The sequence below is a fragment of the Sphaeramia orbicularis genome, chromosome 6, assembly GCF_902148855.1.
Source record: "Sphaeramia orbicularis chromosome 6, fSphaOr1.1, whole genome shotgun sequence".
NCBI lineage: Eukaryota > Metazoa > Chordata > Actinopteri > Kurtiformes > Apogonidae > Sphaeramia > Sphaeramia orbicularis.
In genome coordinates, this window is record NC_043962.1 from 5,944,103 (window position 1) to 5,958,429 (window position 14,327).

At 38.2% G+C, this 14,327-nt stretch overlaps 1 protein-coding gene across 1 annotated transcript in view; it reads left to right on the top strand.

The window, feature by feature from the left end:
- Nucleotides 1-13,340, top strand: part of il34 (interleukin 34) — a 65,619-nt gene extending 52,279 nt beyond the window's left edge. Inside the window, 4 exon segments of the mRNA XM_030137519.1 lie at nt 1,130-1,237; nt 4,881-5,064; nt 13,199-13,233; nt 13,235-13,340. Of these exon segments, the coding sequence (XP_029993379.1) occupies nt 1,130-1,237; nt 4,881-5,064; nt 13,199-13,233; nt 13,235-13,303 (396 nt within the window). The 3' untranslated portion in view covers nt 13,304-13,340.
- Nucleotides 13,341-14,327: the final 987 nt, after the last annotated feature.

A 14,327-nucleotide genomic window follows, 5' to 3' on the forward strand; every position in this document is an offset into this window, starting at 1 on the left:
TGCTCCAGTGTTCATCTATTCACAGCTGTTCTCTTGTGTATTCATGGGTTTTGTTATTGTAGTTCCATATCACCCACACAGTGTACACTTGTGCATCATCCCATACACTGACACTTATTGGCCAGTCATGGGAGGTGTGTTTATGTATTTTTTTTACTCATGACCAAGATGGCCAGAAATGGTCAGAAATGCTGAACATCCCAGCAATTTCTTGTAAATCCTTCTATATCAGGAAACACCCCTGAAAGTATAAATTAATTTACTAGCATCAAGTAACATCTAAGGATTAATATCATTGATAACAAGTGGTGCCAGGCACAACAAACCCCGCCCCTTGCACATATTTTAGCTTATTTTGGCATCGACCCATTTTCATCCACATTCAATAGTTGTTAAATATAAAAAATATATATGTGCCAAGTTTGAAGTAAATTCAAACAGAATCGATGTTTTTATAGACATTTGAAATTTCTCCCATTATAAGAAAATGGGAAAAGAAAAAGATTTCAAAATTTAACAAAAAAATTTCAAAAACGAGCTATCTTTTAGATATTTTTTGCAGAGTGATGTCTTAAATGAATCTCTATATCGCTGCAACATTTTAAGCAAATTGAATTAAAATTGATGTTTTTATAGTGATTTGAAATTCCGGCCATTGTAAGTAAATGGGGAAAAAAAAAAAAGATTTTAAAAATTCATAAAAAATTTGAACTTTGACCTACTTTCCCAAAATGTAATCACATCTATTCTGGGTCACTGGCAATATATAAACCCAATTTGGTATGAATTCAACAAACCAACCGAACCAACAACACCCCTTGCCACCTGTTTGAGGGGGCGGGGCCATTGGACTCCATGCATCAGTGTCTGTATTTCAGCTGTAATTAATCCCATTACTGTAACGTTACTGTTCTGGATAAACCTGATCTGACCCAACATGTTTTAATATAAACCCACTGATAATTGTTATTACAGTAATCGACAGTTTTTCTTTAATTTACACCTAATTTTTCCAAAAACATGACTTAGTCAGTTATGCTATGAGGCTAATAATAGAAGATCTTTTCTGTGTTCCTGTTTGTTGAGGAGCGTCTTGTTGGACTAATGTGAGTCTAAACTGAAATTGCAGATCCTCCGGGTGATGTCCGAGCGACACCCTTCGCGTCCGTACACTGCAGAGTTGGAGCGACGCTTGCAGGATGCTGAGGGCGTTTTTGTCCAGTCACATCCTGACGAGGTAAGCCAGAGTTCAGGTACCTGCACCACGGCGTCCAACAAAACATCCCTCAGAACATCACATGACATTTGGTGGGAGAAGAAACTCACATTTATTCTGTTTATCAGTATTGGAAATGAATGGCAGTGTGGACGGTAAATTAGGCCCAGCTTCTGTCTCTGATGTTTGATGATTTGTTCACGTTTATACCATGTTTCAAGGTTGTTTGGTCCATTTTTTCCTTATTGTTCTTGTATTTTGCCTATTTTATTCTCATTTTACAAGTTTTTGTACATTTTAGCCAATGAATAATTGAGGTAAAACTGTATTTTACACCAATTATTTATATGTATTGATAGGATTAATGGATCAACAGGTATTAAACAGTTTAGATCAGTAGATGGTTTTGGTTTTTGAGGGTTAACAGAGATGAAATGACAAATTTCTAAATTTTTCAAGTATTTCAGTCATTTTCTCCTCATTTTAGAGGGATTTGTTAACTTTTATGCCATACTTCAAGGTTCTTTGTTGTTGTTGTTTTTTTTTTTTTTTAACTACGGAGCCTCTGAATGTCCAAATGGGTCATATGTGATGACCATGAATAGATGAACAACTGTATTTTACACCAATTATTTACATGTATTGATAGAATTAATGGATCAACACGTATTAAACAGTTCAGATCAGTAGATGGTTTTGGTTGTGGGTTTAAAACCACACTGGAACAATAACAGCAGCAGCAGTGATTAGAAAACAATGTGCCAGTCAGTTTTAATATTCTCATATTTGCTCTCACAGATATTTAATATAATGTCCTGTGGTTCTGTTTAAGACAGACAGTCAGTGTAAAGACAGTAGACCACAAGTCTAGACCTTATTACTGATCACATCACATGTATATTAGGTTCAGTTTGTGGAACTTTCCTCCAAATGGACACAATTCTGACATAACTTCCATTATTTTTGTTAAAGGTTTGGCATGTTTTAATCTGTTAAACTCTGGTCAGTTTGTTTCTAGTCAGAATCATTTCAGTCATTGTAAGTGGATTAGCCCATAGCAGAAGCTTCATTCATGTAGAAATAAAAAAAAAAAAATGTACAAAACTACTGTGGTATGAACAGTAAAAACAAATTTTCAGTGAAAAAACAGCTTGTATAAACCACAGCGGTTCCTTTTACACAAACATGTCTTTAATCCTTTGGTTCACTTTCTGATGTTTGGTTTCATTTGACACATGACAGATGTTTGTAATGGTTTTTGATGCTTCTTGTCATGGGGTCAGAGGTCACACTAAATACTGACTTTAACCTTTACAAGCCATTTACTTCTGGGTTTTTTTTTTGTCTTTTAGGGCTGTGCACAGATTTCCTGTATTTTCTTGTTGTATCTGAAGAAAAGATATTGAGAAATAAATATGCATGTTCATTTAAACTCTGCAAAAACAACAAATCTAAAGGACGCCTAAAACTTTTACACAGTACAGATAGATAGATAGATAGATAGCTAGATAGATAGATAGATAGATAGATAAGCATACAATCTTAATTCTTCTATTAATTCCATTCTGCCAGTGGAACAAGTGAAAATGATCTTGGTAAGATTTCTTGAAATCAGATTTTCCAGATCTATTGTCTAAAAATCAGTTCTTATATCTCACTGAAAAGTTCCTCTTTAGGTGACTCTGTCTTATTTTAAGTGTGATGAGATATTTGGACAAGAAATGAGAAAAATACACTTGGGAAGATTTAAATTTTTGCAGTGTATTTTCAAAAAGCCCGAAAAATAAGTGATTTTCTCATAAATCAGAGGACCAGAAGCTTCTGCTTGTTGTTGTTGGTGTGTTCTATGTTCAGGAACTGCTTGAACTGAATTGCTCCCTTGGGGAATAACAAAGTTGTCTGTATCTGTATCTACATATGCAGGGTGCAATTTGTCAAAAAAACAGAGGGGAGGATGTTTTTCTTTCTTTCTTTCTTTTTTTTTTTGTCAGAGCAGGGGGTGGGGGCAGTTAAATACGTGGGGGTGTGGTCCTTAACTAACGGAACTAATGCTGGCATGAAACGAAAGTGAAACTTTACATACTTTAACCCTTTCATGCATAGTGGTCACTCCAGTGGACAGTTCTTCTCCAGCTGTTCTCTTGTATTGTCACAAGGGGAAAAGAAAGGACTCAAATGCTCGGTACTGAAGGGGAAAAAAATAAGTTTATTTAACAAAATCTGAAAACAACACAACAAAAACCTAACACAAAAACTAAATCAGAAAACAGAGTCCATAAAAAAAACATACAAAACCTGGGGTCAGAGTCCGTGGATGAATATGGGTAATTGTCCGGGCTATGGAAAGGAATGAGGAGTAATGGACCAGCGCTGCATGGCTGCAAACCTAATCCTTAAATAGGCCAATGGTAATTGGCTGCAGCCACGCAGCGCCAGCAGGTGAGTATGATGATGATAATGATTATAACAAAAGAGGAGCTGAGGGTCACACAGGCACAGGTCCATGACCAAAAGGGAGGAGCAAAGAGTCACCCAGGCACAGATCCTGACATGTATATTTACAGGTTTTGTTGTTTTAGTTCCATATCAGCCAACACAGTGGACGCTCATGCACCATCACACACACTGACATTCAGACCATTACTGTAACTTTCCTGTTTATGATAAACCTGATCTGCACTATCATATTTGGGTGTAAATTAATTACTAATTGTTATTAGACTGTCATTAACAGGGTTTTTTTTTTAAACAAAAAGTTTTTTTTTTTCATATTATTTGAGTGAATAACTAGCATAAAATGTGAGAAAACATCAGATCAACAGCATTAAAAATGTTTTTTATTTCATAGTTTTCACACAGTATATCAGTAAATACATGTTTCTTATCTTCAAAAATTAAATTAATTAAATGGTGTCCAGCTAAGTGGACATTTTTGTAACTCCATGAAAAATAGGTTCATCAAAAAATTTCAATCACATTGTTTTTTTCATGCCTAAAGAGGAATAAAAACACTCAGGGTAACAAATCTTAATTAAGGTTCTCATGATTCATACATGAAAGGGTTAAATGTCCAACTCCAGGTTCCAGGAAGAAAACTGACACAACCTGATGGTGTTTACATTAGTTGGTTGTTACCCCCACCCCCACCCCCACCCCGAGGATGAAACTCATTGAGCAGAAGTAGGGATGTAAAAACCAGAGGAGGGGTTGACCCCCCCCCCCAATCTCCCAAACAAATCCCACCCTGCCTATATGTACCCCCATGGTCATTGTCAGACAGGACCCGGTCTGTTTTGTTTGGGTTCTGTTTCTGTGGACGTTCTGGTCGTAGACTGTGATGCATGAGGGTTCACGTCCACAGCTGCTCAGTGGAGAACAGTCTGGTAATGATTTGGATTCACGCCGTAGATGGTAAAGCAGTCATGAGTTCACCCTTGACACTTGGCTGCATCACGAATTTAAAGTGGTCTGTTGGCTTATTCTCAGAGTAAATCAATGAGATTTTAAGAACGACTGATGAGTAATTAGTTTTCTTTGAATCCGTGCTCCTTTTCCCATATTTTGTGCACGTTGACGTTGCATAGCTGCCATAAGTGACATAAATCACGTCCTAAAATGCTGACTGTGAATAAATGTGGTCTTTAATGTTCTAACTTTGGTCCAGGCGTTCCAGCAGGAGCTTCCAGACGCCGTGCAGGACATTTGGGATCGTTTAACGGAAGAGCCCGACAAAGTGCCAGAGTCCAGCTGGAGATTTGTTTCTCCAAAATCCCTTCTGGATAACTTCTGCCGCACCATGCACTGCCTCTTCAGCAAGTGTTTCTCCAGTTCAGAAGGAGAACAGGACTGTGAGTAGAACACACGACACAGTAACAACAACCTTTATTAATAATTACACTGGTCTACAAGTAAAATACCTCCACAATAAAAAATGAATTTGCTAATTATTTTAATCCAGAGAAAACAGCAGTGGTGACAATACGCAACCCTGTGGGACACCAGTACTAATAACACTGGTCTACAAGTAAAATGCCTCCACATAAATTGTGAATTTACAAATCATTTAAATACAGAGAAAACAGTAGTGGCAACAACACGTAGCCCTGTGGGACACCAGTACTGATTACACTGGTCTACAAGTAAAATACCTCCACAATAAAAGTGAATTTGCAAATTATTTCAATACAGAGAAAACAGTCCTGTGATGAACTGGTGAAATGTCCAGGGTGAACCCCACCTTTGCCTGTAAGTAGCTGGGTTAGGCTCCAAGCGACCCCCGTGACCCTAGTGAGGATAAAGCGGGTTCAGATAATGAATGAATGAATGAATGAATGAACAGAGAAAACAGCAGTGATGACAATATGCAACCCTGTGGGACACCAGTACTAATTACGCTGGTCTATAGTGCTGCCGCAATTAGTCAACATAATCAACCGTGAAAATTAGTTGACTGCAATTTTTTTAGTCGTCATGTTATTTTACTATTGATCGTCTGTTTATTTTTGGCTGCGGCACCTTGGGGAATTCATGTTGGCATTGGCGTCTGCAGCCGTATGCCTCAGAAAGAGAGAGAGAGAGAGACCCCGTCTTTTAAATCCCCCCCCCAAATGAAAGTTTGCGAAGATTCAGAAGGTCGGGAACAGGTAAATGGGCATTAAATTTCAGTTTCGGTTTCACTCCCGCGGTCCGTGCCGCACATATGAAGTAGGAATGACGACATCCATCATATCACATGACATATCTGGGAGGCTGCACCATTTTGAACTTACAAGCTATCGGTTGCTATGGGCAACCATATAGTACAGACCTGCAGGAAAGAGCCGCAGGACTGCACCGCCCTGAACCCCACCCCCACCCCCCCACCCCACACACACACACACACACACACACACACATATATATTAAATTCTGTGGTGTTTCACCTGTTGTGTAATACGGGTGTTTTATTGACATAAAATAACGATACACAGTGAGAGAGAATATTTCAGTAATTGAGCAATATTTGTTTTTCATCTGCAGGTTACAAAACCCACAAAAATATTTTTAATGTCACATGTTTATGTTTTTGAAAGAATTAACTTGGACTCGATTGTCAGATTAGATTAAACCTTAATGCGGTATATCTCACTATCTGGACTTCAGGGTTTGTTTTGTCAGTATCTCTTTTCAGTTTTCATCCAAGCAGAGACAGGCTGAAAACTAAACCACACCATGTGGAAGAAATCCTGTGGCTGCACATTTCTACAAACACATCCAGGATCAGTTTACACCGATGGAACTGCTATCAATGATGCACATATTCCTCAAATACTTAGAAAACACATTCTTTCACCGTAGTGCTTTCAGTATAAAATACCAAAAAGACAGTCGTACTTCTTATTCCAACACTAAAAGGTTTCAGGAAACATTGTTGTAATGAGTCATAGTTAAAGCAGCATCTGACTTTGATCCCAGATGTTTGTTCAAATGTGTCCAAACCCCAGTCAGATCTGAATTATAACTCATCCAGTAGACCAGGGGTCACCAACCCTGGGCCTGCAGAGCCACTGTCCTGCATGTTTTAGATGTTTCCCTCTTCCAGTCCACCTGACGGTCGTTATCAGACTTCTGCAGAGCTTGATCATCGGCTTATCATTTGAATCAGGTGTTGGAAGAGGATTCACCTAAAACAGGAGTCGGCAGCCTGCGTCTCTTCATCCTCCTTGTCGTAGCTCCTCCCTTTACTGCGTCTCTTCATCCTCCTTGTCGTAGCTCCTCCCTTTACTGCGGTCAGTCCGGCCACCATTCTCCTCTCCATGGTCAAACCAGCCGCTAGCGTTTTTCTTGTGCGCTACGCATTAGACAATTACGGTAGATGAGCTGCATGGAGCGAATGTGCCTTCAATAACCAAAGTAAGGGCTCATTTCTGCTCTGCGTTAAAGACACAGATGAAGGTTCTGTCCGTCCTTTGTTTATCACTCATGTAATTCTGTCCGTTTTCCGGGAGCTTGCGGATGTGAACCCAGACAGAGAATATGGAGCAGTACAACTGGAAACTGTGGAGGAAGTGTTGAGTTTTGAAGAGAATCATTTTCATAAAGAGCGATACTTTTCATAGAGCGACTGTATGAGTATGAGTACTGTGTACTTTTGGGGTAATCCTACAACAGATTCCCTTCCAAGCTACAAAAGTGTGTTTTTTCATCTGAAATAGGCTTTAAGACTAAATTCAATGATGAATAAAATTATTTTTTCCAATAAGTACCTCATGAATTTGGTATATTTGGTATTAGTACTTCATGTACAATAAGCGCAAATACTATGAACTACTTTTACAGCGTACTTTTGGAGTAATCATACTCGAAAATCACTTTCAAGCTCCAAAAGTGTGTTTTTTTTGTCTGAAATAGGCTTTAAGACTAAATTCAATGATGAATAAAAATATTTTTTCCAATAAGTAGCTCATGAATTTGGTATATTTGGTATTAGTACTTCATATACTATTAGCACAAATACTGTGAAATACTTTTACTGTGCATTTTTAAAGTAATCATACTCCAGAATCCATTCCACACTGCATTTCTGTTCGTTGTATTCAGTGGTTGTAACAGATAAAATTGTAAAAACAGATTAAAACTTTTAAAAGTTTATAAGCTCTGTTATTTTTTGCGGCTCCAGACTATTTTTTTTGGCAGAAGAGGGGGTAAAATGGCTGTGACTGATAATAAAGGTTGCAGACCCCTGATCTAAAACATGCAGGATAGTGGCTCTGCAGGACCAGGGTTGGTGACCCCTGCATTAGTTTTTCCATGTTTATGCACCTGAATCACTTCCCTCTCGGTGAAGAACTGCGAAGATGACTCCATCATAAACACAGTCTGCTTTTTTACATAACAAACCCAAACATCACTCGAGCCTTTTCAGAAATTTTGTTGCAAAATGCATTGTGGGAATGGGGATGCCACACAGCAGCAGTTTGTCTGTCTGTGAGTGCTGAATCCAAATGTGGCCTTTACCACCATCCACCGGCTAGACTCATTCTTTAAAGGTGCCCTGCCACACGTATTTCATTATTTTTGTGGTCATCTCTGAAGTTCTACCATGGACCATGAACTTTTCAGTGAGATATAAGAACTTATGTTTAGACAGTAGATCTTGAAAATCTTATTTCAAGAATTTTTACCAAGATAATTTTCACTTGGGACCTTTCTGTGTGGAGTTTCCACGTTCTCCCCGTGTCTGCGTGGGTTCTCTCTGGGTAGTCCGGCTCCTCCCACAATCCAAACACATGCACTGATAGGTTAATGGGTTAATCTAAATTGTCCATAGGTGTGAATGTGACAGTGATTGTTTGTCTCTATATGTTCAGTCCTCTGATGAACTGGTCACATGTCCAGGGTGAACCCCGCCTTCGCCCATAAGTAGCTGGGATAGGCTCCAACGACCCCCATGACCCTAGTGAGGATAAAGCGGGTTCAGAAAATGAATGAATGAATGAATGAATTTTCACTTGTTTCATTGGCAGATTTTTTTGTTTGAATTAAGCAAAAAAAAAAAAAAATCTTGAATTAAGCAAAAAATCTGCCAATGGAACAAGTGAAAATTATCTTGGTAAGATTTCTTGAAATCAGATTTTCCAGATCTATTGTCTAAAAATGTGTTCTTATATCTCACTGAAAAGTTACTCTTGAGGTGATTCTGTCTTATTTTAACTGTGATGAGATATTTGGACTAGAAATGAGAAAAATACACTTGGTCAGATTTGGATTTTTGCAGTGCAGGTATAATTGCAGTCATTTTTCTGAGGGTCTGCATGTAGGGAGCCCCCCACCCCCCAATCCAGATTTTGCACAATATTATCTTGGCATAGTTGAACATGATATATGCAGGAAGTAAACTGTTTCCTGCACTGTAAGCCCAGACTTTGTATTCACTAAAAGGCTTTAATTACAATGTACTTAAATGATTTCAGTTTTATGACATTACTATAAAATGTTCAGTATATTCTAGTAATTTGTAGACATAGTCGAAAGTAGAAAACAGTTTAAGTTGAATGGATTTAAATCACTAAGTTTTAGTCATGACCACACCTTTTTATCTCCGCATTGCATTGTGGGTATTGGGCATGTTGTTAAAAATGTGCAGGGGTTCAGCGGGGTTGTACTGTTAGTGTTCATTTGGACCTAATGTGTGTATGTCAGTGTTTATTGGCCTTTCTGTCTTTGTTTTTGTATTTTTGTAGAGCTGCACCATGAGTCAGAGCCATAGGCCAAACAATGGATTTACTGTTCAGCTTAGATTGTTTGCATTCTATGTAAGTTTTTATGCCTTACCACATTAAAAGCACTTCATGTACTGGCAAATTACAGCAAGCACACTTCCTGCCTATCTTCCATCCACACTATAATATATTAAGTTTAATAATTATACAAAGCAGTTCATATTGCAAAAGATTTTAATTTAAATCAACTTGGAATTGAGTCCGATGAACTGATGATATTAAGTCTGATGATTATACAAACTAATTGACATTGCAACAAATTTTAAGTTAAACAAGTGTTCAGAGAACGCAAACCTCCGCCAAGCACCCTGAACGGTGTGCATGTGTGGATCGACTATTTCTTTTTAAATTCAACAGTTTCCAGGTTGTTCCATACAGCAGAAGAAGTTGAAGCTTGGTACCAGTCATGTGTATGTCAAATTATATTCAATTCCAATCAATATTTCTTGAGTTATAATGAAAAATGTGTGGTAAATGGGATTTTCAATGTTAAATGTAAATGTCCACAGAGTCCACATTCCACAGTGGATGTGGACAGTTTTGTGCCAGATACAAGATATTATTCTAAGCTACAGGTGGATCAAATTGGAGGCTAATCGGAGTCGTTTTGAATTTTTTATGAATTTTCAAAAATTGCTCAGTGATAGGAGATAGGAAAATTGTAGATGTTGTGACCTTGCTGTGACCTTGAACTTTAGCCTACTTGGCCCAAAATTGAATGGGTTAGTCCCAGGGCCTAGGCCTATCTGTGGGGAAAGTTTGGTAAAGATGGTTGGAATAGTTTTCCTGTAAAGTCGCTAACAACAAACAAACAAACACACAAAGCAAAGTGATCACAACACCTCCTGGCGGAGGTCATAAACTTGGCATTTAGTGTGTTGTACTTAAAATAGTAATTCCATTCAAATCAAGCATTTAAGTTTAATACACTCAAGTTTTCATTACTCATTACTTAAATTTTTTAAGGCAACCATTTACTCAAAGTAAACTCCACTTATCCGTTCTTACAGTGTAGAAGGAGAGTTTCTGGAGTGGAAGCCTCTGTTATCTTCGTGTTAATCCTGGTTTTACTCCACGATACATCTTTAATGTCAGGCTGTGACTGCACAGTGTTCCCAGTTAGAGGCTCCAGCCACTGGACATTGAACACATGTGACTACGTTTATCAAGGAAACAGTGTCTACTCTGTCATGTGCCTCTATGAGCCTTTAATACACTGAACCAGACCCCCACCACAGGGATGGAGTAAGGCCGTTAGCATGGTTAGCGGTGGCTATCATATGTGTGTTGCAGGATGTTACCTATTTGTGCCTAAGATGTCCAAATAAATAAATCGATAAAGAAAAAATCTAAGTAGAGGAGCCGAAGTTTTAAACATCTTTGAAGAATCAGCGGATGTAATAGTGACGCCGTCTTTCCGCTCAGATGAGTCCGAATGTTTCTATGTCTATGTATTAGCCTGCATGAAATTGAATTTCTTAACCAAGTTATAAACTCGTATAAACCAGAGAGAAAATCCTCATGTGACAGGCTTTAGTTTGTGGGTCGACCCTTTCATATGATACGAGACGGCTGCTGAAGGTTAATCTGTGTTTATGACTATCACAGGGGTTTTATTTGGTCTGAAGTATGAGCTCCATGTACACTTACAAAATTACACACAATCACATTACATCAGCTCTGGACCAAATAAGGTTCAGTTTGACTCATGTCCACAAATATCAGTATCACAAACCTTAAACCGTGTTGTTTGGACAGGTTCTAATGTGGGCGCTGCTCCAACAACGGCAGGTAGTTCAGACTTTATCACTAGTCGCTGTTCCATCGGACATCTGCGCAAAACTTTACCGATATTTACTAAATGTCGAAAAAACACAAGTGTGTAATGTCAGTTTTTCCATTAAATCACAAATGCGATGATTTGTTTATTTATTATCGTGAGATGACACGAGAAGTCATTCCATAAACATGGCGACCAACGTAAATATGGTGTCGATTTACAGATATATTCATTATTATTATATATTACCCCTTTATCTTGTACTAAATTAAAATATGATTGGGTTTCCTGGTGTGTCCACACATACCCACACGTTTCTTCTTCTTCTTCTTCGCTTGACGTACGTTACAACCACTGCCAAATGTGAAACCTGAAGGTAGACTGTTCATTCTCGTCATCTTACGTTTCTAAAGAACCCTGGCAGAACATCAATAATCATTTCCGTGGTACAGATGAGGAATGCAATATGTTATCTTGATGGAAAACAGAAGTTTACACTAGAGTTGGAATGTGCAATAATTGCGTTGCCCCGACCACATGTTCACAACAAGGTCATCCATCTTTGTCGGCTGTGACGTCATAACGATGACAGACTGTGTTAATAGGAGTCACATGGACATTAACGTGATAAAGTGTCATCATCTACCAGTGGCAGACCGTGCATTTCACACCTAGGCCTTCAGTAGTGCTCCGTCTGAATCAATCCACCCCTCAATAACTATTTTATGATTATAAAAACCATCGTATTCTGCAGAAACGCATTATAAAGAGCCGTTGCATCGCAGACAGATAACTCCTGTAGCCACAATAAATGCCTTTACTGAATAAACAAACCCGGGGTGCACCGGTCTGCTTCTACTGCAGCTACAGCTGTGACACAGAAAAAAGCATCAATAATAACCTCATAAACTTGCAATATTATTTAGGAAAATCACAACATTTTACTCACCAAAAATTCTGATTATTTATACACAAAAGCCATCCTCCTTTCTTTCCTCAAAGTTCAACTACTCTGTTGTACAGATTATCCATGCGGGTACCGGGTACCAGGTGTACTGGTCATAGTTAGTGGAGTGAAAGTGACGGACAAATCCTTTTCCTGGTTGTGACCTGCTTGCTAGCTTCGGAATTGTCCGACCTTTCTTAACGATGTCCAGCTTTTCGTGAAAATGGCTTTGATAATAAATCTGCAACCAATCCATTTCTTCTCCTCCTTCAGCCGTTGTGTTTTGACAAAACAGCTGTTAAACCAATGTAATTATATTTGTGTTGGTACTCAGGAAGTACTTAATTTTCAATATCTGGCCTTTTTTTGTGTTTTTATTTTTGCATATTTCCATAAAGTGAGCAACAGCCTGTATTAAAATATGTTAAAATGTGAGAAAACATTATGTTAGCAGCATTAAAAATGGATTTGTTTCATACTTTGGTTTGTTAAATACATGTTTCTTTGCTTCAATGGTTAAACTCACTTTTTGTAACTCCATGAAAAATATGTTCATGAAATTTTTTTTATCTTGTCTATTCAATTATTATCATATCTATTCTGTTATTTTCACTTGGTATTTTTATTTCACAGTTTTTAAGTGTACAGCTGCTTTTATGTCTCTTTTAATTTATCCTTGAATTTTAGTCTATTATTTTGCTTTTTATTCTTCTGTACAACGGGTTTTAATTGTACAGCTGTTTTATGTTTTTAATCTATTCTTGTATTTTTCTTTCATTTTTTGGTTTTTCCCCTGTAAGTCGCTTTAGAAAAAAGCGTCTGCCAAATGCATAAATGTGATGTAAAATGTAAAATCATTTGCATTGTTTTTTTCACATCTAAAGAGGAAAAAAAAAACACTGAGGAAAAAATTCTTGACTGAGGTTCTGATAATTCACTTTGAAAGAGTTAATACAAAGCTGTTAATTAAGTTTCTCTGGTGGTCTTCTTTCCAGATTGCAGTGTGTCCCATTGGAGGAAAGGCAGGAAGAAACACTCAAAGCCTCAAAGCTGAGACGAAGCCAGTGTCGTCAGGTCGTCCCTGTTCGTCTACCGATTAGGGATTGATGCGGTAAAACTCCTTGAGCTACAGGGAGAGGGTCTAAATGACAATCCACACTGAAACTAAAGACGTTCAGTCCTGTTTGTGAACATTAATAAGTCTTTCCCCGAAGAAAAAGAGACCCAAGACTGTCTGGATGATATGACAAAGACAAAGACCCCCCCAACAGAATATGCAGACGACTCCTCATTCTTCGCTTTCCGTCACTCGCCGAGAAGGTCGGGGTGTTTTTTTCCTGATCGCCTTTCACACTTTGGAACAGATTTGTACATGTTCACATCCGTATATCAACTAAATTGACGTATAATCCTATTATAAAGTGGAGTTTTTGGACTGAAGCTGCTTAGCGAATGATTCGTCTGGAGCGAGGACGTGGCCTTTGTGTGGAAAACCTGCGAAGAAGAGCTCCGGTGGACGTGCACGGTTCACTTCAGAGACCATGAGAAACTCCATGGAAATGCTCTGTTGAACAACTTCAGTATCCAGCTGACTGAAACTGGTACTGTAGCCGAAAGTATGGAGCTACAGGCGAACGTATTGTACTGGAAGTGAACTTCAAGCCTAAAGCCAAAACCAATAACTGCTGTCTCCTCCGTTCACGTTGGTTCACTTACGCTCTATTCCATGGACGGGATTTCTGTTTCTATGTTTTTTAATGCACAAAGAAAAAGAAAGTAGGACCTGGACAAATTCAACTCCTTCAATCAGCAAGAATCAGCTCAGGCGACTATTGAGCATTTATCAGCTTTACATTAATGAAAAGACACTGTTTTATATTCACCATATGGACAAAAGTATTGGGACATGTTATGTTCAGGTGTTTTGGGTCTGGGGTAGAAAACAATAATGACAAAATAAAAGAAATATTGATGTTTTTGTCTCAAATCTTCATGAACAGGACATTTTACAGCTGTAGACATGATGTGTCCCAATATTTATGTCCATATAGTTTATGAACATCAATACTTTCTTCAATTTAATGGGAGAGTTTTCATTTTAAGTGCGATGTGATGAAACTAGAT